The sequence below is a fragment of the Capricornis sumatraensis genome, chromosome 2, assembly GCF_032405125.1.
Source record: "Capricornis sumatraensis isolate serow.1 chromosome 2, serow.2, whole genome shotgun sequence".
Taxonomy (NCBI): domain Eukaryota; kingdom Metazoa; phylum Chordata; class Mammalia; order Artiodactyla; family Bovidae; genus Capricornis; species Capricornis sumatraensis.
Window position 1 is genome coordinate 221,266,208 of NC_091070.1, and position 27,374 is coordinate 221,293,581.

General features: G+C 54.1%; 3 protein-coding genes across 3 annotated transcripts; 2 read left to right on the top strand and 1 right to left on the bottom strand.

The window, feature by feature from the left end:
* The first annotated feature begins 1,422 nt into the window (after nucleotides 1-1,422).
* Nucleotides 1,423-4,711, top strand: LOC138070867 (ubiquitin carboxyl-terminal hydrolase 17-like protein 6). The gene is made up of 2 exons (XM_068962168.1): nucleotides 1,423-1,715; nucleotides 3,139-4,711. The coding sequence occupies exons 1-2, from the start codon at nucleotides 1,423-1,425 to the stop codon at nucleotides 4,709-4,711; spliced, it is 1,866 nt and encodes a 621-aa protein (XP_068818269.1).
* Nucleotides 4,712-6,050: 1,339 nt separating this feature from the next.
* Nucleotides 6,051-9,339, top strand: LOC138070873 (ubiquitin carboxyl-terminal hydrolase 17-like protein 6). Its single transcript, XM_068962180.1, has 2 exons — nucleotides 6,051-6,343; nucleotides 7,767-9,339. Exons 1-2 carry the CDS (start codon nucleotides 6,051-6,053, stop codon nucleotides 9,337-9,339), a joined length of 1,866 nt encoding a protein of 621 aa, XP_068818281.1.
* A 9,570-nt stretch (nucleotides 9,340-18,909) lies between these two features.
* On the bottom strand, nucleotides 18,910-19,277 carry LOC138074338 (cAMP-dependent protein kinase inhibitor alpha). Its single transcript, XM_068966469.1, has one exon. The coding sequence runs from the start codon at nucleotides 19,154-19,156 to the stop codon at nucleotides 18,926-18,928; it is 231 nt and encodes a 76-aa protein (XP_068822570.1). The 5' UTR covers nucleotides 19,157-19,277; the 3' UTR covers nucleotides 18,910-18,925.
* Between the last annotated feature and the right edge of the window lie 8,097 nt (nucleotides 19,278-27,374).

Sequence of the window (27,374 nt, forward strand, 5' to 3'; positions counted from 1 at the left end):
CCACGGCCCTCGCGCCAGCGGGAGGGCCAGAGCGACCAAGGGGAGGAACAAGAAGCCGCGGCCATCTCTGGGGCTGTGGCGGTAGGCCGGCTCTGACGCACGTGCGTGCAGACGCCCAGGCACACTCTGCGTGCGGCACGCCCTGGGCGACGCAGCAAGAGGGCCGCCGAGGAGCGAGTTCCTCTCTGGCGGTGAGGACGATGCGGCCTCCTGGGCAAAGGCGGGGCCTGGAGTGAGCCCGGGGTCTCGGTGTTCCCTGGGAACGGGTTCGTTCCTGAGCGGCTCAGCCCTCGAGGGCTGGCTCTGCTGGGAAGTCGCCGGAGCGAATGGGGTGCGTGAGCGGGTCTGAGCACGGTGCGAGGGCCTGCCACTTCTGCGAGGGTGGGAGAGTCCTGTCTGGTTGGGACTCTGGGTGTGGCTTTGCCTTTCTTCCCCCGTCTCCAGTCCCTGGCCGCACCGCCGGCCTCTGGTGAGTGACGCGGCCTGGAGACGCCTCACAGAACGCTCACAGCCGGCCGAGCAAGGAGACGATCTCCGGAGCCCTTCGGCGGGGAGGTGCAGGGAAGAGCGGGTGCAGGTCCACGCACCGTGTGCTTCCGGCCGGCCAGGCTCTCGAAAATGCCCCAAACGTCGAGCAGCGTCCGGGGGGAAGAAGGGCCAGCAGTCTTTATGGGTGGCTGCCCTCGGGAGGCCTCGTGCTACTAGGCAGTGTCCGGCAGGAATGAGGCGGGGATCCGTGCGTCCCCGGCAGGACGCTGGTCCGCACAGTTCCCTGGGGCTCCATTTCCGGTGCAAGGAGCATGCTGGAGAAGCGCCGAGTGCCAAACAGGAGAAGCGATCCACGATGCCATGAGCACCACCACCGGCACCGCCAGCACCGACACGAAGGCCGAGGGGAGAAAGGCGAGCCAGCTAGTCCCAAAGAAACCTCTCCACCAGCAGTGCACCGGGGCCTAGGTGGAGATCCGTCTCGCAGCGTTCATTTCTGAAAGCAAAGGTCCTCCCCGCCCTGAGGAAAGACCCGAGCCTACCCTAGGTTGGGATAGCAAGACAACTGGACTTCCGACTCAGCCCGGCCTGCCTGGCAGTCCGTTGTCTCTTCCAGCTGGGCCCCGGACAGACGCCGCTGGACGCGAGGAGATGCGGCCGGCCTCCAAAGTGCCCGGGGCGGTGGGGAACCTGTCCTCCCCTGGCTGCTTTCTCGACTGCCTCGTGATTCCCATGACCCGGTGGAGGGGCGCCTGAGGACCCTTATCGATCACCTCTCGCGTTTCATTTCTGTTTCTTGGCTGACGGCTGCGAACCCCAAACCCTCCAGCAAAGGGCAGACCGGGAATGTGCGGTTTAACATCTCAGACCTCGAGGGACAACTCTGGCTGCTGACTGCACCAGTCGGCCTGGCAAGGAACAGAGAATGTTCCGATGGCTCGTTCCCCCCGCATGGTTCCCTACAGCGCACCATGCCCTCCACACGTGGAGAGGAAAAAGAATGATGAGCAGTATCTTCCCCCAAGAACACGAACAAGCGTGCCCCGCGCGAGGACGTGGAGCCACCCACAGCCCTCCCTCATCATCACCACCCGTCTTCCTCCGCCCCGTCATCTCCAACGGCCTTGCTGCTTGCCCCACCCGCCCCCTCCGGAGAAGAGGGAGAAGGAGAAGGAGGAAAAGGAGAAGAACGGCGACGGGAGCGGCGTGGCAGAGCGAGTGGGAAGGTGGCCTCACGCTGGGGGAAATCCGTGCAAAAGCGAGAAAGATACTGGCTGATCTCGCTTCTCTGTGCCATGGGAAGGAGGCAAGAGGACAGCAAGGGTGTGAGCCCCTGGGCGATAAAGCACAAAGCGGTAGGGTCCTGGGATGGGATGGGGAAGCGGGAGGTGGGAGGGGTGCAAGAGGCTAAGGAAGAAAGCGGGGTCAGGGCCGTTCTTTCCTAGTAAGGATCGACGGGATCAACGCTTCAGCTACGTATGGGAAACACGTGGACCGTGGAACCCCCATCGTCCCGGAAGGCAAGCATAATGTCCAGGACGGGAGAGCAGACAGACACACCCGTCCCACACCGAGAAGGAAAGCGACAGTCATCCTCCTCCAGGAGGGAAACCTTTTTTATACCTTGACTTATAGCGCGTTTTAAGCCCTGGAATTGGAAAGACGACTGTATGAGTCAATTATTGTATATAAAATAGAGAAAGAGAATAAAAGCAACAAAAAAAATAACAAAATGAACACAAAATTAGTAAAAAAAAAAATAAATAAATAAAAAAAAGTAAACAAACAAACAAACAAAAAAACCAGAAAACCCCCCCCAAAAAAAACAAAGAAAGCAACGACAACAACAACAACAACTATCAAAACAAATGGAAGAAGGAAAAGGAAGGGCGAAAGGCAATGGAGACATAAAAGGAGCTGAAGCAATGAATCCAAGGTTGCAGCAAGACTATGCCTTTTGGAATGAGCTCGCTTTGGGGCTTGGCCAACGGCCCTGAAGGGAGAAAAGCACATGTGCCCCTCTCCCGGCAGCTTTTGGTGCCAGGACCCTGAACGCTAGGAGAGTGTCCAGTGAGAAAGCATAGAAATCGGAGTGGACCTCACTGGAGAGCAAAGTTGAGGCAAGGGTTTCTTGTTGTGTGGGGAGGGGCTGTCCTCTGGCAGGGGTCTGGGGTGGGGAGACCCCTAAAGGGGGGAGGGTAGGTGGGCAGACATATGTTTGCACAAGTGTGTTAGGATGTGAATGGTGAGCCCACGGCATTCCTCTGCAGCGCGCATTTGTGTGCTGAACTTGGAAGGCCCACAGTGAATCTCTAGCGGGCAAGGCTGGAAGGCCCAACGGCCCCGAATCATTTGCATCCGGAACCCTTTGGTCCCGGGGGCCAGGTCGGAAGTGCGTGCGGGGCTTCGTCACGGGGAATTCCCCGAGAAAAGTGTCGGTGGTTGGATGGCGGGAGTGGGAGTGGGCAGGCCCTCGGCCGCCTCGGCGAATGAGGAGCTTGCACGTGCGGGGGTGGGGCTGTGGGAAAGCCCCCGAAGGACCGAGGGGGCGGGGCCAAGGCCCTTTTTGGAGACGACGGTGTGAGGGAAGGAGGCATCGGCGTGCAGCTGCAGGTAGGAGATGGAAACCCTCGTGGGCCTTGTTTGCAGAGCCCCGGGGGCTGCTTCTGAGCACGGGGGAGGTGCGTGTCCGGCTCCCTTCAACGTCTTAGCCGGAGGGCAAGGTTGTCGGGCCAGCGCCGCTGGTGCGGATGCCCTTCGGGGACCCTCTGTCCCCGAGGGGCCGTCGCCGACAGTCGGGCGCCCCCAGCGGGGTGACTTGGCTCCTGGGTCAGTGGGGCTGGCGCCTGGCCAGAAAGTCGCCCTGAGTTGGAGGGGGCCGTGGGGGGCGGGCGCTGGGCTTCAGAATCTGGGGAACACCTGCTACGTGAATGCGGCGCTGCAGTGTCTGAGCCACACGCCGCCCCTGGCCAGCTGGCTGGTGTCCCGGCAGCACGCCACCCTCTGTGCGGCCGGCAGCCCCTGCACGCTCTGTGCCATGCGAGCTCACGTGACCCGAGCCCTCCTTCACGCGGGAGAGGTGATCCGGCCCCGCAAGGACCTGCTGGCGGGCTTCCACAGACACCAGCAGGAAGATGCCCACGAGTTTCTGATGTTCACTCTGAATGGCATGCAGCAAGGGTGCCTGAGTGCACCCCAGCCGTCGGGCCACGCCTCCGAGGACACCAGCGTCGTCCGTCAGATCTTCGGCGGGACGTGGAGGTCTCGGATCCAGTGTCTCCACTGCCTCGGTGTCTCGGACACGTTCGACCCTTATCTGGACGTCAGCCTGGATATCACGGTGGCTCAGAGTGTGGAGCAAGCTCTGAGAGAGCTGGTGAAGCCCGAGAAGCTGGAGGCGGAAAATGCCTATGACTGTGGCGTTTGTCTCCGGAAGGTGCCTGCCACCAAGAGGTTGACTTTGCACAGCACGTCCCAGGTCCTGGTGCTGGTGCTGAAGCGGTTCACACAGCTGAGCGGGGCCAAAAGGGCTCAGGAGGTGCGCTATCCCCAGTGCCTGGACGTGCAGCCCTACACGTCTGAGGGGAAGGCAGGGCCACTGGGCTACGTGCTCTATGCCGTGCTGGTGCACTCCGGGTGGAGCTGTGAGCGAGGACACTACTTTTGTTACGTCCGAGCGGACAACGGCCAGTGGTATAAGATGGACGATGCCAAGGTGACCGCCTGTGACGAGACTGCTGCCCTGAGCCAGAGCGCCTACGTCCTGTTCTACGCCCGGGAGGGTGCGTGGGAAGGGGGCGCTGGGCGAGGGGCAGCGGCCCCCCTCGGGGCTGACCCCACAGACCCCGGGCAGCCTGCAGGAGACGCCAGCGGCAGAGCTCCTGGGTCGCAGGAGTCCCCGGGGGACACAGAGGCCGAAGGGATGAGCTTAGAGCAGTGGAGACGCCTGCAAGAACACCACCGACCGAAGCCGGCCTTGGAGCTGCGCAAGATCCAGGCTGCCCTGCCTGCCGGCGCAGTCGTGATTCACCGGTCCAGACACGGAGATGGGAGAAACCGCCCGCCGCCCGCACAGGAGCACCACCGGCTCGACCGGCCCAGCACGGACAGCCCGCTTCCGGGGCCGACGGACGTCGGCCACGGCCCTCGCGCCAGCGGGAGGGCCAGAGCGACCAAGGGGAGGAACAAGAAGCCGCGGCCATCTCTGGGGCTGTGGCGGTAGGCCGGCTCTGACGCACGTGCGTGCAGACGCCCAGGCACACTCTGCGTGCGGCACGCCCTGGGCGACGCAGCAAGAGGGCCGCCGAGGAGCGAGTTCCTCTCTGGCGGTGAGGACGATGCGGCCTCCTGGGCAAAGGCGGGGCCTGGAGTGAGCCCGGGGTCTCGGTGTTCCCTGGGAACGGGTTCGTTCCTGAGCGGCTCAGCCCTCGAGGGCTGGCTCTGCTGGGAAGTCGCCGGAGCGAATGGGGTGCGTGAGCGGGTCTGAGCACGGTGCGAGGGCCTGCCACTTCTGCGAGGGTGGGAGAGTCCTGTCTGGTTGGGACTCTGGGTGTGGCTTTGCCTTTCTTCCCCCGTCTCCAGTCCCTGGCCGCACCGCCGGCCTCTGGTGAGTGACGCGGCCTGGAGACGCCTCACAGAACGCTCACAGCCGGCCGAGCAAGGAGACGATCTCCGGAGCCCTTCGGCGGGGAGGTGCAGGGAAGAGCGGGTGCAGGTCCACGCACCGTGTGCTTCCGGCCGGCCAGGCTCTCGAAAATGCCCCAAACGTCGAGCAGCGTCCGGGGGGAAGAAGGGCCAGCAGTCTTTATGGGTGGCTGCCCTCGGGAGGCCTCGTGCTACTAGGCAGAGTGTCCGGCAGGAATGAGGCGGGGATCCGTGCGTCCCCGGCAGGACGCTGGTCCGCACAGTTCCCTGGGGCTCCATTTCCGGTGCAAGGAGCATGCTGGAGAAGCGCCGAGTGCCAAACAGGAGAAGCGATCCACGATGCCATGAGCACCACCACCGGCACCGCCAGCACCGACACGAAGGCCGAGGGGAGAAAGGCGAGCCAGCTAGTCCCAAAGAAACCTCTCCACCAGCAGTGCACCGGGGCCTAGGTGGAGATCCGTCGCGCAGCGTTCATTTCTGAAAGCAAAGGTCCTCCCCGCCCTGAGGAAAGACCCGAGCCTACCCTAGGTTGGGATAGCAAGACAACTGGACTTCCGACTCAGCCCGGCCTGCCTGGCAGTCCGTTTTCTCTTCCAGCTGGGCCCCGGACAGACGCCGCTGGACGCGAGGAGATGCGGCCGGCCTCCAAAGTGCCCGGGGCGGTGGGGAACCTGTCCTCCCCTGGCTGCTTTCTCGACTGCCTCGTGATTCCCATGACCCGGTGGAGGGGCGCCTGAGGACCCTTATCGATCACCTCTCGCGTTTCATTTCTGTTTCTTGGCTGACGGCTGCGAACCCCAAACCCTCCAGCAAAGGGCAGACCGGGAATGTGCGGTTTAACATCTCAGACCTCGAGGGACAACTCTGGCTGCTGACTGCACCAGTCGGCCTGGCAAGGAACAGAGAATGTTCCGATGGCTCGTTCCCCCCGCATGGTTCCCTACAGCGCACCATGCCCTCCACACGTGGAGAGGAAAAAGAATGATGAGCAGTATCTTCCCCCAAGAACACGAACAAGCGTGCCCCGCGCGAGGACGTGGAGCCACCCACAGCCCTCCCTCATCATCACCACCCGTCTTCCTCCGCCCCGTCATCTCCAACGGCCTTGCTGCTTGCCCCACCCGCCCCCTCCGGAGAAGAGGGAGAAGGAGAAGGAGGAAAAGGAGAAGAACGGCGACGGGAGCGGCGTGGCAGAGCGAGTGGGAAGGTGGCCTCACGCTGGGGGAAATCCGTGCAAAAGTGAGAAAGATACTGGCTGATCTCGCTTCTCTGTGCCATGGGAAGGAGGCAAGAGGACAGCAAGGGTGTGAGCCCCTGGGCGATAAAGCACAAAGCGGTAGGGTCCTGGGATGGGATGGGGAAGCGGGAGGTGGGAGGGGTGCAAGAGGCTAAGGAAGAAAGCGGGGTCAGGGCCGTTCTTTCCTAGTAAGGATCGACGGGATCAACGCTTCAGCTACGTATGGGAAACACGTGGACCGTGGAACCCCCATCGTCCCGGAAGGCAAGCATAATGTCCAGGACGGGAGAGCAGACAGACACACCCGTCCCACACCGAGAAGGAAAGCGACAGTCATCCTCCTCCAGGAGGGAAACCTTTTTTATACCTTGACTTATAGCGCGTTTTAAGCCCTGGAATTGGAAAGACGACTGTATGAGTCAATTATTGTATATAAAATAGAGAAAGAGAATAAAAGCAACAAAAAAAATAACAAAATGAACACAAAATTAGTAAAAAAAAAAATAAATAAATAAAAAAAAGTAAACAAACAAACAAACAAAAAAACCAGAAAACCCCCCCCAAAAAAAACAAAGAAAGCAACGACAACAACAACAACAACTATCAAAACAAATGGAAGAAGGAAAAGGAAGGGCGAAAGGCAATGGAGACATAAAAGGAGCTGAAGCAATGAATCCAAGGTTGCAGCAAGACTATGCCTTTCGGAATGAGCTCGCTTTGGGGCTTGGCCAACGGCCCTGAAGGGAGAAAAGCACATGTGCCCCTCTCCCGGCAGCTTTTGGTGCCAGGACCCTGAACGCTAGGAGAGTGTCCAGTGAGAAAGCATAGAAATCGGAGTGGACCTCACTGGAGAGCAAAGTTGAGGCAAGGGTTTCTTGTTGTGTGGGGAGGGGCTGTCCTCTGGCAGGGGTCTGGGGTGGGGAGACCCCTAAAGGGGGGAGGGTAGGTGGGCAGACATATGTTTGCACAAGTGTGTTAGGATGTGAATGGTGAGCCCACGGCATTCCTCTGCAGCGCGCATTTGTGTGCTGAACTTGGAAGGCCCACAGTGAATCTCTAGCGGGCAAGGCTGGAAGGCCCAACGGCCCCGAATCATTTGCATCCGGAACCCTTTGGTCCCGGGGGCCAGGTCGGAAGTGCGTGCGGGGCTTCGTCACGGGGAATTCCCCGAGAAAAGTGTCGGTGGTTGGATGGCGGGAGTGGGAGTGGGCAGGCCCTCGGCCGCCTCGGCGAATGAGGAGCTTGCACGTGCGGGGGTGGGGCTGTGGGAAAGCCCCCGAAGGACCGAGGGGGCGGGGCCAAGGCCCTTTTTGGAGACGACGGTGTGAGGGAAGGAGGCATCGGCGTGCAGCTGCAGGTAGGAGATGGAAACCCTCGTGGGCCTTGTTTGCAGAGCCCCGGGGGCTGCTTCTGAGCACGGGGGAGGTGCGTGTCCGGCTCCCTTCAACGTCTTAGCCGGAGGGCAAGGTTGTCGGGCCAGCGCCGCTGGTGCGGATGCCCTTCGGGGACCCTCTGTCCCCGAGGGGCCGTCGCCGACAGTCGGGCGCCCCCAGCGGGGTGACTTGGCTCCTGGGTCAGTGGGGCTGGCGCCTGGCCAGAAAGTCGCCCTGAGTTGGAGGGGGCCGTGGGGGGCGGGCGCTGGGCTTCAGAATCTGGGGAACACCTGCTACGTGAATGCGGCGCTGCAGTGTCTGAGCCACACGCCGCCCCTGGCCAGCTGGCTGGTGTCCCGGCAGCACGCCACCCTCTGTGCGGCCGGCAGCCCCTGCACGCTCTGTGCCATGCGAGCTCACGTGACCCGAGCCCTCCTTCACGCGGGAGAGGTGATCCGGCCCCGCAAGGACCTGCTGGCGGGCTTCCACAGACACCAGCAGGAAGATGCCCACGAGTTTCTGATGTTCACTCTGAATGGCATGCAGCAAGGGTGCCTGAGTGCACCCCAGCCGTCGGGCCACGCCTCCGAGGACACCAGCGTCGTCCGTCAGATCTTCGGCGGGACGTGGAGGTCTCGGATCCAGTGTCTCCACTGCCTCGGTGTCTCGGACACGTTCGACCCTTATCTGGACGTCAGCCTGGATATCACGGTGGCTCAGAGTGTGGAGCAAGCTCTGAGAGAGCTGGTGAAGCCCGAGAAGCTGGAGGCGGAAAATGCCTATGACTGTGGCGTTTGTCTCCGGAAGGTGCCTGCCACCAAGAGGTTGACTTTGCACAGCACGTCCCAGGTCCTGGTGCTGGTGCTGAAGCGGTTCACACAGCTGAGCGGGGCCAAAAGGGCTCAGGAGGTGCGCTATCCCCAGTGCCTGGACGTGCAGCCCTACACGTCTGAGGGGAAGGCAGGGCCACTGGGCTACGTGCTCTATGCCGTGCTGGTGCACTCCGGGTGGAGCTGTGAGCGAGGACACTACTTTTGTTACGTCCGAGCGGGCAACGGCCAGTGGTATAAGATGGACGATGCCAAGGTGACCGCCTGTGACGAGACTGCTGCCCTGAGCCAGAGCGCCTACGTCCTGTTCTACGCCCGGGAGGGTGCGTGGGAAGGGGGCGCTGGGCGAGGGGCAGCGGCCCCCCTCGGGGCTGACCCCACAGACCCCGGGCAGCCTGCAGGAGACGCCAGCGGCAGAGCTCCTGGGTCGCAGGAGTCCCCGGGGGACACAGAGGCCGAAGGGATGAGCTTAGAGCAGTGGAGACGCCTGCAAGAACACCACCGACCGAAGCCGGCCTTGGAGCTGCGCAAGATCCAGGCTGCCCTGCCTGCCGGCGCAGTCGTGATTCACCGGTCCAGACACGGAGATGGGAGAAACCGCCCGCCGCCCGCACAGGAGCACCACCGGCTCGACCGGCCCAGCACGGACAGCCCGCTTCCGGGGCCGACGGACGTCGGCCACGGCCCTCGCGCCAGCGGGAGGGCCAGAGCGACCAAGGGGAGGAACAAGAAGCCGCGGCCATCTCTGGGGCTGTGGCGGTAGGCCGGCTCTGACGCACGTGCGTGCAGACGCCCAGGCACACTCTGCGTGCGGCACGCCCTGGGCGACGCAGCAAGAGGGCCGCCGAGGAGCGAGTTCCTCTCTGGCGGTGAGGACGATGCGGCCTCCTGGGCAAAGGCGGGGCCTGGAGTGAGCCCGGGGTCTCGGTGTTCCCTGGGAACGGGTTCGTTCCTGAGCGGCTCAGCCCTCGAGGGCTGGCTCTGCTGGGAAGTCGCCGGAGCGAATGGGGTGCGTGAGCGGGTCTGAGCACGGTGCGAGGGCCTGCCACTTCTGCGAGGGTGGGAGAGTCCTGTCTGGTTGGGACTCTGGGTGTGGCTTTGCCTTTCTTCCCCCGTCTCCAGTCCCTGGCCGCACCGCCGGCCTCTGGTGAGTGACGCGGCCTGGAGACGCCTCACAGAACGCTCACAGCCGGCCGAGCAAGGAGACGATCTCCGGAGCCCTTCGGCGGGGAGGTGCAGGGAAGAGCGGGTGCAGGTCCACGCACCGTGTGCTTCCGGCCGGCCAGGCTCTCGAAAATGCCCCAAACGTCGAGCAGCGTCCGGGGGAAGGGCCAGCAGTCTTTATGGGTGGCTGCCCTCGGGAGGCCTCGTGCTACTAGGCAGAGTGTCCGGCAGGAATGAGGCGGGGATCCGTGCGTCCCCGGCAGGACGCTGGTCCGCACAGTTCCCTGGGGCTCCATTTCCGGTGCAAGGAGCATGCTGGAGAAGCGCCGAGTGCCAAACAGGAGAAGCGATCCACGATGCCATGAGCACCGCCACCGGCACCGCCAGCACCGACACGAAGGCCGAGGGGAGAAAGGCGAGCCAGCTAGTCCCAAAGAAACCTCTCCACCAGCAGTGCACCGGGGCCTAGGTGGAGATCCGTCTCGCAGCGTTCATTTCTGAAAGCAAAGGTCCTCCCCGCCCTGAGGAAAGACCCGAGCCTACCCTAGGTTGGGATAGCAAGACAACTGGACTTCCGACTCAGCCCGGCCTGCCTGGCAGTCCGTTGTCTCTTCCAGCTGGGCCCCGGACAGACGCCGCTGGACGCGAGGAGATGCGGCCGGCCTCCAAAAAGTGCCCGGGGCGGTGGGGAACCTGTCCTCCCCTGGCTGCTTTCTCGACTGCCTCGTGATTCCCGTGACCCGGTGGAGGGGCGCCTGAGGACCCTTATCGATCACCTCTCGCGTTTCATTTCTGTTTCTTGGCTGACGGCTGCGAACCCCAAACCCTCCAGCAAAGGGCAGACCGGGAATGTGCGGTTTAACATCTCAGACCTCGAGGGACAACTCTGGCTGCTGACTGGGCCAGTCGGCCTGGCAAGGAACAGAGAACGTTCCGATGGCTCGTTCCCCCCGCATGGTTCCCTACAGCGCACCATGCCCTCCACACGTGGAGAGGAAAAAGAATGATGAGCAGTATCTTCCCCCAAGAACACGAACAAGCGTGCCCCGCGCGAGGACGTGGAGCCACCCACAGCCCTCCCTCATCATCACCACCCGTCTTCCTCCGCCCCGTCGTCTCCAACGGCCTTGCTGCTTGCCCCACCCGCCCCCTCCGGAGAAGAGGGAGAAGGAGAAGGAGGAAAAGGAGAAGAACGGCGACGGGAGCGGCGTGGCAGAGCGAGTGGGAAGGTGGCCTCACGCTGGGGGAAATCCGTGCAAAAGCGAGAAAGATACTGGCTGATCTCGCTTCTCTGTGCCATGGGAAGGAGGCAAGAGGACAGCAAGGGTGTGAGCCCCTGGGCGATAAAGCACAAAGCGGTAGGGTCCTGGGATGGGATGGGGAAGCGGGAGGTGGGAGGGGTGCAAGAGGCTAAGGAAGAAAGCGGGGTCAGGGCCGTTCTTTCCTAGTAAGGATCGACGGGATCAACGCTTCAGCTACGTATGGGAAACACGTGGACCGTGGAACCCCCATCGTCCCGGAAGGCAAGCATAATGTCCAGGACGGGAGAGCAGACAGACACACCCGTCCCACACCGAGAAGGAAAGCGACAGTCATCCTCCTCCAGGACGGAAACCTTTTGTATACCTTGATTTATAGCGCGTCTTGAGCCCTGGAATTGGAAAGACGACCGTATGAGTCCACTAGTGTATGTAAAATAGAGAAAGAGAATAAAAGCAACAAAAAAAAATAACAAAATGAACACAAAATAAAAAAAAAATAAAAAAATGGAAAACCAAAAACCAAAAAAAAAAAAAAAAACCGCTCAAAAAACCGCAAAAAACAAAGAAAGCAACGACAACAACAACAACAACTATCAAAACAAATGGAAGAAGGAAAAAGAAGGGCGAAAGGCAATGGAGACATAAAAGGAGCTGAAGCAATGAATCCAAAGTTGCAGCAAGACTATGCCTTTCAGAATGAGCTCACTTTGGGGCTTGGCCAACGGCCCTGAAGGGAGAAAAGCATATGTGCCCCTCTCCTGGCAGCTTTTGGTTCTAGGACCCTGAACTCTAGGAGAGTGTCCAGTGAGAAAGCATAGAAATCGGAGTGGACCTCACTGGAGAGCAAAGTTGAGGCAAGGGTTTCTTGTTGTGTGGGGAGGGGTTGTCCTCTGGCAGGGGTCTGGGGTGGGGAGACCCCTAAAGGGGGGAGGGTAGGTGGGCAGACATATGTTTGCACAAGTGTGTTAGGATGTGAATGGTGTGCCCTCGGAATTCCCCTGAATGCATGAATTCATTCGTTTCATTTCAGTTATGTAGTAACTAGTGTTCCTCTCTTGGCAACCCGCCGTACTGCCACTCGGCAGGCTTCTGTATCCTTAGCACAGTCTCAGAGTTTTCAGTCTAATAACCTTGGTGTTGTTGGCTCCATCCTTCGATCTCATCGTCTATTGTCTTTTTTTCCTGCCTCAATCTTTCCCAACATCAGGGTCTTTTCAAATTAGTCATTTCTTTTCATCAGATTTCCACATTATTGGAGTTTCACCTTCAGTATCAGTCCTTTCAGTAAGCATCCAGGACTGATTTTCTTTAGGATGGACTGGTTTTACCTCTTTGCAGCCAAGGTACTCTCAAGAGTCTTCTCCAACACCACAGTTTTCAAGCATCAGTTCTTCGGTTCTCAGCTTTCTTTGTAGTCCATTTCTCTCGTTCATACACGCCTAGTGGGCAAACCGTAGCCTTAACTCATAGAACCTTTGTTGGCAAATAATATCTCTGCTTTTTCATATGCTGTTGGTTAGTCATACCTCTTTTTCCAAGGAGCAAGCTTCTTTTAATTTCCTGGCTACAGTCACTGTCTGCAATGATTTTGAAGCTCCATAACAATATAAGCTGAGTTCTTTGCCACAGCAGCAAGGAGACTTTGAGGCAGAAAGCCCCATATAAGCCTTTTCTGGCTCACAGACTGTGAGGAGTTTAATAGGCAAGGTTTAAGAGTGCAGTTTGGAGTAATGCTGTCAGAGAGGAACAGAAAGCACGGTCTACCCGGAACCAGGAACTGACCCCACCCCCGAGCACCATCGCCTACCAGCCTCCCTCCAGACACAACGCCCACATTCCCAGCCTCACCTGGCGGCTCACTGCTGCCCCCATGTCTCTGTGTGAGGGCCGCCTGCTCTCAGACGTGCTTCTCCTAGAATTGTGCAGGCCCAGCGCCTTCCCTTCAGCCTGGTCACCGCAGCAAGGCCTTTTAGACCCTCCTGACCAGGGACTCCAAGCCCTCCCTCACAACGCCCTTTTTTATTTTCTGTAGAGCTCTTGTTCTTTTCCTTCCCGTCTGGTTTCCATACTTTTCTCTTTCCTCACTCCAGACCGAGAGCTTCTTGAAAGGCAGGGGCCACTGGTCATTTTCAGCACTGTCCTCGGTACCACTGAGTCACCTGGCATAGAGTGAGTACTCACAGCCTGGGTGCTGACTAAATAAACGGGGGGATCCTGGGGCTCCCCTTCCCCTTCTGTCCAGGTCAGTTTCTTGAGATGATCACTCTTACTAGGAAGCGCATGTTGTTTCTGACGTGGGAGCATGGCCACAATGACCTCCGCCATCATTTCTCTCTGTCTAGTTGCTCCAGCAAAGCTCAGCCAGCAACCCCGACCTGGTGCCTCCTGGTGGCCCGCGCTAGCATTGCAGAAGTAACCGGAACCTTCATTCGAGTCTTCAAGGTGGAGGCTCTCCAGAGTTCCAGAGATGAAAGTGTGCTTCTGGCAGGCTTCCAGGGCTGTGGAAAGACCCAGGGATCGCCTTCTGAGTGACGTGTAGTCACTCACTCGATGGACGTGAGTCTGAGTGAACTGCGGGAGATGGTGATGAACAGGGAGGCCTGGCATGCTGCGGTTCGTGGGGTCGCAAAGAGTCGGACACGACTGAGCGACTGAACTGAACTGAAGGATTCAAATTCAGAGACTCCTAAGACCTTACCCAGAATTTATTGGCATAATGTTCTTCTAGGGGGTGCGGAAAGCCATCTAAGTGTGTCTTCTGATATTTCGTTTTAACATGTTCATGAGCAAAACAAAATATGAAACAAAGACAGCTTCAAGCATGTGTGGTTAGGTGATTCTAAATTACTGATCAAAAGTATAATTTTCTCTTAAAATAAAACGTGATTTCTGCTTCCAAATAGAGTGTCTGGACTTCCTCAGCAGTAGTAACTGGTTATTAGAAAGCTGAACAAAATACAGGAAACGAACCCGGGGTCAGAATGCTTGGCCAGAGACAGCCTGGAAACCAACCCCATCACCATGAAACCTCAGACCGCAGGTCACGTGGCGAAGTCCCCTGGGCTTCCTCCCCCTGCTGCTGTCCTCCCGGGCGCCCCTCCAGCCCAGTCTCTTGCTCTATCAGCACGTGTGAGCCCACTCTAGGGCCCTGGAGCGGGTTCCCCTTCCCCCAACGATGAGAGGAACAGGGTCTACTTGCTCACCTGCCATTGGGAATTAGAAAGCTGAACAAAACAGGAAACTGTTCTCAGGCCCGGAACAGCAGGCAGTGTGGGGGTGCCAGCGCTAGGTTCCTCGGGTGAAGGTAAGCACACATTCCCCCCCCCCCCCCCCGATGACTCTCTGCCTTCAGGCGATTTTCACGCTGCAACTGCAGTCAGAGGAGCCCATGAACATTCTGGCAGAATCTGAATTGAGAAGACAGGTGAGCTGGGAGGCCACCGAGGCTCTGATCTGTGTGGCAGGGCGTCAGAAAGGAGGGCGCTACTCACAGAAAAAGCTCCACAGCTGCTGAGTGGTCCCTTTGATTCTATCGAATATCAATCGGAGAACACACAGGTGAGATTCCACAATGAATAAAAACACAAAAACATTGGTCTCAAACCAAAAAAAATTCCTTCCACATTAAATTTTTTTCAAAGTATGGCACTTAAATGAAGGCTAGTGAGCAGTACACACCTACATAAATGGATGTTTCTAGAAAGCAATTTTTTAAAGATGTCAATAAACCTCGTCATGCCAAGTTTAGAATTCTACTGAAAAAATGTAGATACCTCTTTGCATACAAAAGGCGTTCGGATAGCTTTAGTTTTGTTTGTTTAACCATTTTGTGTTGGTTTCTGCCCTACAATGCAAATTAGCCCTAATTATTTATATATGTATGTATTTGTATATCACTTGCTTCTTGAGCCTCTCCGCTCCTTGAATAGCTTTAGGATGGAAAAGTTATAAGGAGCCCTATAAACAGTAAGGAAATCGTTGACCGTGTTACACATGTTCCTGACTCAATATTACGCTTCCATTATCATGTTTATAAACATCTTAAAATACAGATCAGGAAGTGCATTTCCCGCCTACTATTTGCGTTGCAAGGGGTCAGCCAGCACCCACTTGCATTGGCAGCAGAGACTGCGGGTCTGGATTTCCAGTAGGGCTGCGGTGCGGCCGGGGCAAGGCCTCGTGGCTTGTAGAGAGTTTTCTCTGCTTTTAAATATTTAGACATGCTGAAACTCCTCTTGGGTCATCTTCAACTGAGCAGCTGTTCTGTGGATAAACTTTATACTTACAGACAACAGTAATAATTACAGTAACGTCGATAATAGTAACTTTCGTTATTACAGATTTCACTTTCAACCACTAAAACCTGCTGCTGCTCCTGAGTCGCTTCAGTCGTGTACGACTCTGTGCGACCGCACAGGTGGCAGCCCACCAGGCTCCCCCCGTCCTTGGGATTCTCCAGGCAAGAACAGTGGGATGGGTTACCATTTCTTTCAGTGCATGAAGGTGAAGAGTGCAAGTGAAGTCAGTCCTGTCCCACCCCATGGACTGCAGCCTACCAGGCTCCTCCGCCCCTGGGATTTTCCACGCAAGAAACTCAAGTGGGCTGCCATTACCTCAAAAACTACACTGTAGGAAATTTTAAAGCACCGACGCTGTCTGGCCATCTGGTCGACAGTGATCACCCAGCTACAACTAAACAGCATAAACGCCACCAGGACAAACCCGGACCGCAGGGGAAGGCACAGCATCCCCACTCCACACGCGTTCCCTCCGACTCCACCGGAGGTTGCATTTCTCTCTTCCGCATTCTCCCGTTCACAGGCTCTTATGAGACTAAAGACCGCGCCCCCAGCACTCTGCAACGGACAGCCGCGGACGTTTTCTTTGTCTCCGCCAACATGTGTTTGACGCTTCTGACCGCCAAGCCCAGGCAGGACTGGAGCCGGGCATTGGGCTATCTCCTTACTCACTCGCGGTGAGGGGACCCGTGAGTGTGTGATCCAAGGCCGCAAAAGGAACAGAAGAGACCACAGACAGTCCCCGTGAAGACGCAGCCCAGGCGCGGACGATCGCAGAGCGTGGAGAAGGCACAGTGGGCGTCGGGGAGCAGCTTCCCCGCCTCTTCTGTGGATCTGAGCCCCCGGCGGCGAGAATACGCGGTGCCGCGGGGAGGGCCGGGCGCGCGCCCCAGCGCCGCCTTTTTCGGCGCGTTCGGCACGTCCGCACTCCTCGGGAGGAGGACCCGGATCCAGGAACGGCCGGCGGAACCCAGCGAAGTAGTAGCCGGAAACACGACAACTCCAGTCAAAACAGGAAAACCGGGCAATGTGGCCCAGGACACCACGCGGAATACGTTTATTTTCACCCGCGAGCTATAACCCAGGCGGTACACGAGACCAGAGAAAACGTCCCGACTGCTCCCAGCTCCTAGGGACACGGCCCGGCTTCGCCACTTAAGCCTGCCCGTTCAAGTCAAGCGGGAGCAGGAGGCGTCCAGGCCCGGAGAGGGGGCCACAGCCCGCCCGCCAACGAGCCCTCTGAGTAAAACTCGCGCGGGCTGACCAAGCCCCAGAGCTTGGAGCGGGAGTACCGCGGAGAAAAAACGAACGCCCCAAATGGTGGCCCAAGTCTAACCGCCGATGCACCAGCCCTCTCTCCGCCCGCTCCGAGGCACAGCATATGGATGGGCATCGGGAGATGCTGGTCGACCCGAACGAACACCCAAACCACCCTTCCGCTGCGGCGCCAGGCCGCCTCCTGAAACACTGCAGATCCAATCTTCAGCAGGAGCAGGCGTGCCCAGGCCTCAACGGCACCGGGGTTACCACTGCCAGTGCTGCCGGCCTCTGGAGCTCTCCTCCGCGTTTGCCGGCTGAATCGCAGCCCTTGTGAAGGTCGCCGAAGGAAAGGAACGCTCTGCAAGCGGCCGCCGGGGGCGCACGACAACCGGTTCGAGCGTCCCCGGGACGAGGCGCCGTCGCCGGCAGGCCGCAGTGGCGCCTACCGCCCGAACGCCCGAGCTCGCCGGGGGCCTCTGCCTCGGAGGGGGCTCCCCGCTCGGGACAGCACGGCGCGGAGCGGCCCAGGGCGGGCGGAGAGCGGGAGGCCGCGGCGGAGAGGCCCTCCCTGCGAGATTGCAAGGCCCAGGCGAACCTGAGCAAGGGAGATTCTGCAGGGGGCTGGGCTGTGTGAACTGTTGGCTGAAACAGAGACAGAAACACAAAGAGAGCGCGGGAGACATTGCATTCTGTAATTTCAGAGTCGAGATGCTGCTGAAGAATAAAACCCAAGGCTCAGAAGCCATAAAGGAAAGGACTGAAAATTGGACTACATAATTAGTCTTTTAGTGTTTCCCAAGCAAAGCCAGACGACAAGAAATGGGTGTATGGGAACATGTGTGCAACCACACGCATAACAATGTTGACATCAGCATTACTTAATCACAGGATATTTAGAAAACATGGCAAGGGACCAGTGGTTTTACATAACACAGCTATCAGTTTGCTCTTTGGTTTATTGCTGTGATTTAAGTGAGTTAGATCTATAGGTATTAGACAGCTATCTACGGCAAACTGTTAAAACAGAAAGTCCTAGCACTTCCAGCGCTGCATATATATACGCATTTACCTTTTTAAAAAAATGCAGTGGAAAAGTAAAGAGAATAGCTAAAGCGGTTTTATTTTTTTTTAATTTTTTTTTCAGCTTCTAATGATGATTATTATTGTATCAGATTGCAATTCACACTAATTATTAGTAAAAGTTTACAAACATTAAAAAGTGCATAATAACATTTGGATCTGATAGGGCTGAAAAAAGACATGAAAAATACAACACAAGGGCTTTACTTTTGTGATTGGTGTCCACATGATTGCAAGGTCATTTTCTCCATCTTTTTCAGCTCCATGGAGATAAGCTGTCCTCCAAATGTTAGTAGTATCATACAGCACTGTAAGAAATTTGATTCCAGAGAAGAAAATATTTCCAGTGCTTAGTATTATTTTCTATTCTCTTTCCCATATCCCCAGTTCTCAAAAATTCTCACAATTGGAAATAAAAATATTAGTCGGAAAAAGTTCTCCATTTGGGAATAAGACAAAATTTGCAGACTGAACTCTGGTCTGTGCAGATGCCAAACAGACTGAATTCAGGTAATATTCACATTAATGGATATTTTCAAATGTCTGTATAATAAGCAAAGGAGTCCTGATGAATCTGTTAGACTTAATTCATCAGCAGTGACTTAAGGGGATAGATTGTTTTTTAAAAAAAAGTGTGTCCTATCTTGCGTACACCACCACGCTATGGAGCAGAATTTTTAGGCAGCCCTTTAAAAAATGAGTGGTATAAAAATTCACAGTAATGTGCATCATTTTTGTTTTTCATAAGCAATCGAAGAAGGGGGGCAGTGCTGAGCATCTATATTGTACAATACAAAACAGTGTAAATAACAAAGCAGGAACACACAGATACATGATGCTAAAAACAGTACTTTCTGGATGGTTCTTTTACTGGGTGAATACTCAGGCCAGAGATATTTAAACTCTGGGGTTCAACCAACCCTTTGCTATTAGACACAATTAAATCCTCTGACATTGTGAGGGGCCAGATGCTACAGGAAGAATCATCATCTAGATCACTGCTACTCTCTACAAGCATTTCATCATATGGTCAAGTGAAAGGATCCGTACAAAAATGACATCCAAACACAAGCCACATGATTTCAACCATTGCTAATGCCAGAGGTAGAGAAAAGTCTGTCTGCAGCCACAGCCTCTGCCCCCACTTTTAACATAACAAGCAGGTTCCTGCAAAGCAGTACAGCCATTTCCTTCTTCCCCTTTTCACTCTTGGAAATAAATGCATTCCAGCCAGGTCTGGAGATTGGAGACATCGTCAGGTGTTGAAGAAGGTCAAAGTGGAGTGTTAACTTTCAGATTTTGCTGCTTCTCCCTGGGCTTCCCCACTTTGTTCTGTTGAATTTCGCTGTGCATCTTCTTCCCCTTCTGTCTTGTTGATATCAAGACCTGCTAATTTCAAGGCTAATTCATTGCTGTTGCCACTTGCAGAGGAAACCAGGATATCATGTATTGCATTTCTTCTACCCGTTCTTCCTGAAGCAATAAAATCTGCATATGTAGTTTCCACATCAGTCATTGCTAACAAATATCCACATAGCAGGGGCTGATTGGAAACCTTCTTGTCCTCAATTCATTGGCTATCCTGGATTACTTTTTCTTGAATCAGACCTCCAGACTTCTACCAGAAACTGTTCCTTTGGAGATACCAGGCCTCCCCAGAAACTCAGAAAACTTCTCGGGCGCGATCGAGGCAGCGCACGTCCCAGGCGTCCGCTGCCCCGGGCTGCAGTGGCGCCGCGCCGGGCGCTGCGTGGTCAGCTCGGCCGGCCCCCACCCCACCTGCCAGCTGCTGCAGCTAAAGCGGTTTTAAAAAGCAAGAATCAAATCTTCTCTATAGCCTGGTGTCTGGACAGAAAGACGTGCAGAAACAAAGCTGGGCCACACGACGTGCTTTTCTGCTCCCTCCTACTCTAGTCCTGGGACGGGCAGCTGGCATCTCAGCCCCTCCAGCTCTCCGCTCCACTAACACCCAGAGCCCCTGCGGGCAATCAGAGCTCTGACTCTGCAGGCCTGGGATCCCTGTGTCCACAGTCTCTTCCTTCAGGTCAGGAGCCTCGAGCCATTCACTTGGCTTGCTCAATCATCCGTGCTCAGAGCTGCTGGCTCTAACACACACCTGTGTAGTCCTTCTCTCCATAAGCTTTGATCTGATATCCCAGGGGAAGACCATTCCCCTCACAAAACAGGTGTGAACCACGGGAACAACCGGAAGTTTGCACCTGGACCCATTATGCAAACTCTGTGCACAATCAGCTCCCAAAGACACTACCCTGTTCCCCGCGCTGTTTGCGTGGCATGGCCGCTGCTCACTTGAAGCATCCAGACTCACTTCTGTGGCAGGAAGAAATACGAGGCACACACACACACGCACGGGCGTGCACACATGCGCGCACACACACAAACACGTGCACACACACAAACACGTACACCCACACGCACACACAAACACGTACACAACACACGCACACACAAACACGTACACACACACAAACATAGAGGCACACACATACCCCAGGAGCCCCTCTGGACCCCTGCTAGGGCTGGCAATGGTGGGAGCAGAAAAGAGATCATTCTTGCTACTTCTCGGGTCCCCTGCGCTGACAGACCCTCGTGGTTTTACTGATTTCACCGTGGAGAGTGTGGGCTTGGAGCGCCCTAGTCTGTAGTTTGCTGTCCAGAGCCCTGCGCTCTATTCCGTCCACTCTACCCTTTCTCCTCAATGCACAGTCAGCACTAAGAAATAAGAATCGACACACATTGCATTCAGTTTTCAAATGTGAACAAAGTTTAAGAACACAGAGAGAAACTGAGTTATTGTGAAGAAGGTAGTGAGAAAATTTTATTTACCTGTTTTGTAGCTACCAAAATGTTCAAATATAATCTATAAAAGCTTAATATTTTTTAAAATTAGGAAAAGTAAATAAGCCCTCATTACTCCTCCTTGCCCATCACCACCTCTGCCCCAGCTTCCATCACACTGGGCTCGCCTGACGACACGCCTGTTCTCCTGGTTGGGGACCTTTTTCACACTCATCACTGTCATCTATGCCCGCTGCACACCTGCGGCCTCGGGGGCCATTCCCATGGTAAATCAGGGGGTTTTTCTCCAGTGAGCCTGAGGGGTGCTGTTGTTGTTGTTTTTTCTTTTAATAGAAACCTCTCCCACCTGTCCTCTAAAGTCACAACCTTTACAGATGCTGTAACAAGTGGGTGTGAATGACAGAAAGAGGCTGTTTCCATATGAGTCCCTGAGCTGCCATATCCCTAACAGAGTGGTGGATGTTACTGGCATTAATATTTCCTGGGTGGTGTTAGAAGATCCAGGCCGAAAGGAGAAACCGGACAATTTGGCAAGACACAGATCAAACCAGGAACGAGAGCAAATCCCTCTCGTTGTTTCAAGGTCAAGAACTCAGCCCCCACTGTCCTCCTCTGCATCCTCATGCAGGACGGTTGAAACTGACCAGATAAAGCTGAGGAAACGGAGAGCCGTCATGAGAGCCAAGCCTCTAAAGCCCTGCTGGATACTCCAGGCTGAGTCCCCGACACTCACCTGGGGGTGACCCCTCCCACCAAACCACGGGCACGCAGAGATAAGGGGAACCCTGCTCTCTCTGGGGTCAAGGGGAAAACACTATGGGCTGCTACTGCTGGTAAGTCACTTCAGTCGTGTCCGTCTCTGTGCGACCCCATGGACTGCAGGCCCCCAGGCTCTCCCGTCCCTGGCTTCTCCAGGCAAGAACACTGGAGTGGCTTGCCATTTCCTTCTCCAATGCAGGAAAGTGAAAAGTGAAAGTGAAGTCGCTCAGTCGTGTCTGACTCTGTGCAACCCCATGGACTGGAGCCTACCAGGCTCCTCTGTCCATGGGATTCTCCAGGCAAGAGCACTGGAGTGGGTGCTGTTGCCTTCTCCAAAAACACTATGGGCTACTCCCCACATAAACAAGGTAGTAATATTTCCATTTTACACAGAAAAAAACCGAAAGTCATGAGCTGCCATACTCTGATTAGACCTACTTGTTCACTTAATTAATATTCCATTCCTATGATTTACATCAAATCCCAGGAAACCCTCACAATGATCACGTGGGGAATCTTGACTCCACAGAACAAACACCACTCTCAAACATTTCAATAACTAACTCTTGATCAGATGCATCGGGCTTTGTTCTCCAATTCCCACCGAAGTGGTTTACGGTTTCCCATCCTTCCTGCTGTGCCCTCCCCTGACCCTCTGGATGCAACTGCCTTCTTCTTCTTGACTGCCCCCCATGTGGGAATCAGGCAGCTTTGGAGCCTTAACCTTAGTTCCATCATCCATGGCCTCAGATATGGGCCAAGCGACTCTGAATCTTCACAATGGTGGGTGAAACAATCTAAGGGGTCATGTCTTGGTGGAAGGTCAGGCACTCTGGTCGCACAGTTAAGCTCTTAAACCCGCCTGCACAGGAAAGAAGCAGGAGCAGGCACATCATGAGTCCCCCGATGGTTGTCACAGCCCCACAGGGCAGACGTGCTCATCAAATGCAGAGGAAGTTCACTTTGGGGTGAAATCTAGTTGACACCTTCAGAGAGATGGTGAAATACTCCATGGATTTCTGCCCTACTAAATATTATTCGCAGAAACAGTCATTTCATAATTTTTGTTTAGGAAAGTATTTGTCTTTAAGGAAGAAAAATTAAACTAATCATATTCTTCATTGAACAAATTTGTGTGCCCACTCAAAGCGTATTCTGACATTAGTTGATGCTCCCCATCTTCCAAAAAGAGAAGAAATATAGTCATTTGTTTCCTTTCAGCCTGCTCATCTCCAGGCGTCCCATTTTCCCAGAAGGGTGTGCTTCCTCTGGGTACAAGTCCCACCTACTCTCTTATCCTCAGAAGAGAGCTCAGGCTTCAGCCATAAATTCAGCCTTTGAAATAAATACCTCAGATGACCTAGTGGCCCCAGGAGAATGAGAAGCTGTCCCTACTGTGGTGAGAAACCTTGGGTCTCCTCCCCAACTAATCTTTGCCAAGCCTCCCTCCCGTCTGGGTTATTATCCTAAAGATGTCTGTGAGCAGCAGCTGCTGTGAGAGAGAAGAGGGTCTCCGGAGGCCCAGCACCGCCCCACCCTCTCCCCAGCAGCCCTAATTCTGGGTCTGGTTTCTTTTTTTTTTGGTCTCTTTCACCACGAGTGCTCTTTCCAGCCATCCTAGGACCTCCTTTAGAGCAGTTCTTGAAAGATTCCCCAACCACCATTGGCCTTACTTGCCACTTCTGTACTTCCCTTCTGAAACTAAATTCAGTTCTTTCAAAAAGATTGAGTCCAGGGACGTCCCTGGAGCTGCAGTGGAGGGGACACAGGTTTGACCTCTGGTCTTGGAAGATCCCACATGCCACAGAGCAAGGAAGCCTGTGCACCCTGACTTCTGAAGCCCGCACAGCCGGGAGGAGGTGCTCCACAGCAAGGGAAGCCGCCACAGTGAGAAGCCCAAGTACCACGGTGAAGAGCAGCCTCTCAGGCCATGAAGGCCAGAACCACAGAAAGCAGGTGTGCAGCAGCGACAGCCCAGTGCAGCCAGAAGAAATTAATTAATTAGTTGAATTTTTAAAAGACTGAGCCCAGAAAAAAAAAAAAAAAGAATGACATTTCATTTCTCTTTATTTTCATGCTTCTTCTGACATTTTGCACCTGATTCTGTTAGATATTTAGGATGCTTACAAAACTCCAGGTCACAGAAAAGGAGGAATTCCCAGTGTGTTCAGCGTCTCAGGGAACAGGCACACATCACTTCTGCTGAATAGTCCAAGGAGATGTGCGGGTAACAATGAACCAAAACCACCAGAAAACCCCAGGAGGAGAGCAGCCCATGGATCCCAGAACTGTTGTCTGCGGGTCTCACTCGGGGCAGCAGAGGACCCACAGGGCGGCTGGGCTTCCTGAGCCCCCAGACTGCTGGGGAAGGCTGCGTCTTTCAGTGATGATTCAGGCTCCCCATCAGGAAAACCAGGCCAGATCTCAGCATCTCTGACTCAGTAAATACCTTCAGGACCCACCCCAAGTCCACCCTCTCCTCCTCTCTCTCAGGCAGCATGAATGCAGTGTGGGCTAGGTCGCTGATCGTCCTGGGGTGCTGAGGCCGGGGCTGGCCACATAACTCACCACCCGGGGATTCTCGGGGTCCTAAGGACTTATCTACTTCCCCATTCAGGTGAGGAACAGCAGTGGCTGTGACAGGCAGGACTTCCCAATAAGGCAAAGGGGCAGGCCGAGTCAAGGAGAAACGGCAGCAGGCTGTCCGTGCGGGAAGCTGAGCGGGGCAGCATGGCCAGCCCCTCTGTTCAGGGACAGGCGGGCACCCTTGTCACCAGAAGCCAACGCGGTTCAGCTGGGGTCCCAGGGCTGTGACTCACAGCAGGTAATGACACCAGCTTCTCGGTCCCTGAACCCGGCGGGCACTTGTGAATCTGGGATGGCCAAGGAGAGCCAAGCCAGGTGGAAGATCGGCCCACGGGGCCTGCGGACCTTGACACCCACTGGGCGGAGCACAGAGAGAAGGGCTGACTGGTCACCAACTCTCAGTGAGGGGGAGGGCGGGAAGCTTTGGCCTGAGTCTCATTCCTAGGACCTACCTACAAGGGTAAAGACTGACCTGACCCTTACTAGATTCTTTTTAACAGAAGCCCAGGGTTCCTACTGTACCCAGTTTCTAATGGGCCAAGGTGAAGATGGAAGAAAACGTTAGCATCATTCCTTCTTAAATTCATTTCTAAATTCATCCAATATTTACCGGACATTTTTATCACTAGTGATAAAGAACAAAATCTCTCTTTGAGAAGGTCATTCTCTGCTGGTAATACAGAAAGTAACCCCCGTCACAGGGCAGTGGAGAGTCCACTTGCTCCGCCCAGGAGTCTAGAAGCCGTGACAGTCCCATGGGGAGAGGAGGTTCAGGTGAGTCTTTAAAAGTGAGACTTTTTTTAACCTGGAGGTGGAGGCAGCTAGTGTGAATAACAGGAACGTTTGTGAAAATGAACCTCATTCCCCCCTTCTCCTCTCAGGTGCTGGACCACATGGGACCCCAGGCTGTTCTTTGAATTCCCCATGCCTTCCCCCCACCCCCCACCCCCCAGTCACAGAGCATTTCCCGTCTCTCTGATTTCCCTGAAACACGCTTCTCTTCCAGCGACAGACAGCTCATTCCTCCACTGGCTTCAGGCCTTTACTTAAACGCTCCCTCCTGGGGGAGAGATCCCACACCACACATGGAAAGCATCAGCTCCATCCTTCTCTTCCTGCCCTGTCCTGCCCTCTCGCTCTCTTATTTCTTGCATCTCTGACAGCCTCTAGGGATGGGGCTGTGGGTGAAGGGAGAAGCGGGGAGAGGGTAGGGTGGTATCTTCTCTCCACAGGCTTTGCTGGAAAAGTAACTGTTTTTCTTCAGACAAGGCATGAATATAAATTGCAGGTAAATTGAAACTTAAATTGAAGGTGTTAATAATTTGAACATTAACTGTGAAAGACAACAAACATGAAACCTTTTGGAGCATACCTAACAGAATGCTATTATGATGTCTGGGGGGATGAAGAACTTTAAAAAGCCAAACAGATGGGTAAGCAAAAGATGGATAAATATGATCATGTTACAAGTAACAACTGCCGCTCGTCAAAAGACATCGTAAAATGAGGAAAGCAGAAGCCGGGGAGTGCGAAGTGACATGTGCAACAAGTGTGGAGATCTTTCACCAAGAAATATCTTTTTAAGGTAGATGTCAAAAACACGTTAACAGGCATTGCATGGATGGTGAAACATGGAAGTCCAAGGAACATTTAAAATGTGATCAATTTCACTTGTGATAAATTAAATACGAGTTAAAATGGCAACAAAACACCATCTCACAGCTCACGGTTGAGCAAACATTTGTGAGTGACTATGAAAAGGCTGGCCCAGATGTGGAACAGAAGAAGCTGTCATTCCTTGTTAATTGGAACGGCAACTGTTGTAACATAGCACAGCTGGACAAGTGCACACCCTAGGTTTCATTAATTCCCATCCAGCTCATAAAGTAGATACATGTGAATGATATTCTTAAGGGCAAAGAGCTGCAAACAGCTCCAGCATCCAGCAACAATAGAATGGATGGATTTGGTACGTTTAAAGTATGGACTACTATATAGCAGTAAAGTAATTCAATGGATGCCTACGAATGAATGAACCTCAGAAACCGATACCACACACAAAATAAATGCTATATCACAAAAGGATAATCACTGTGATTCTGCTTACATAAAGGGACAAAAGAGGGAAAGCCTGTGTACTCTTTAGGAACTCATATGCATGTGCAAATCTCAAATAAAAGGCAGGGAATGACATGGAATTGAGATATACAGAACAATTAGAATCTTTTAAAATGAGAGTGGGTGTTGAGAACATGAGAATTTGCTTTTAATATTCTGCAAATTATGCACTTATATTACCTACAAGCTTTTCTTCATATAATCTACTTCTCAGTAAGATTTGTGCTACATATCAAAATAAATTCCAAGTGGCATTTAATATAAAATTTGATACCATAAACCTTAAGAATAAAGTGTAAGTATGCATGCAATCTTGAGATGGGGAAGACCTTGATGAACTCTGATGGACTGGGTTGTGTCCCCACAGATAGATGTGTTGACGTCCTAACCTGCAGGGACTCAGAATGTGACTGCATCTGCAGACAGAGTTTCTAAAGAGATAAATAAATGGAGGCCTTTAAGTTGTGCCCTAATCCAGTATGACTCTTGTCCATGTAGGAAAAGGAAACTGAACACAGAAAGAAACCCCAGGAATGGGGTGCACACAGAGGAAGGGCAAGTGAGGACCCAGAGAAAGGCGTTGTCTGCACGTGAGCAAGTCCTGGGGAGAACCAACCCCAAGAACACTATGGTCTTGGATGTCCAGCCTCTGGAGCTCTAAGAAAACAAATGTCTGCCCTTCAAGCTTCTGGGGATGTGCTATTTTGTCATGGCAGCCCCAGCACACTAATAAATAAGTGTTACATTGAAAGCCAGAGCACACAGGAAAGTCTTCATGGGTTTTACTACAACATCGCCAAACACTTACATGTCAAAAAGGAAACGGAAAATTACAAACTCAAAACTATAATACACTTCACAAAAGTCTGACATTGCCAACACATAGCTCCTAGAAGTGTGTAATAAAACAAGCAGTCTAGCAGAAAGTTTGGCAAGATCCATAAACTGAAAGGCTCATTAAAGAAATACAAATGCTTGTTAGAAGACAGAAAAAAAAAAAAAAAGTCAACTTCCCTCAGCAAATTAAGGCTGAGATATTATTTTGTCTTCTATTAAGAGACAAGAGCCTCATAAAATAATACCATACACATTTAACAAAGACTGTCGCCATCATCCTTGGCAGATCTAAGCATTCAGCATTCCTTCTTGTTTGTCCTTTGACGGTACATACAGATCAAAGAGCGGTAAAATGATTTGTGCTTGGCATGGGGATGTTAAGTCCAACTCCTGGGAATTTACACCAAGTAATTAGGTAAACATTTTGAGTATTAGAATATGTACTCTAATGTGAGCAATAATCCTTACTCTCAGCATAAGGATTTGGTTAAACAAAGTATAGCAGCTTTCACACCATGGAAATGTTTCAGTTGGAAAGGAAATAAACCAAAATACGAAGCGAGACCGCCTCTGACAGGTAGGTTTTCTGAATCGTATACAAGTAAATTTAAATG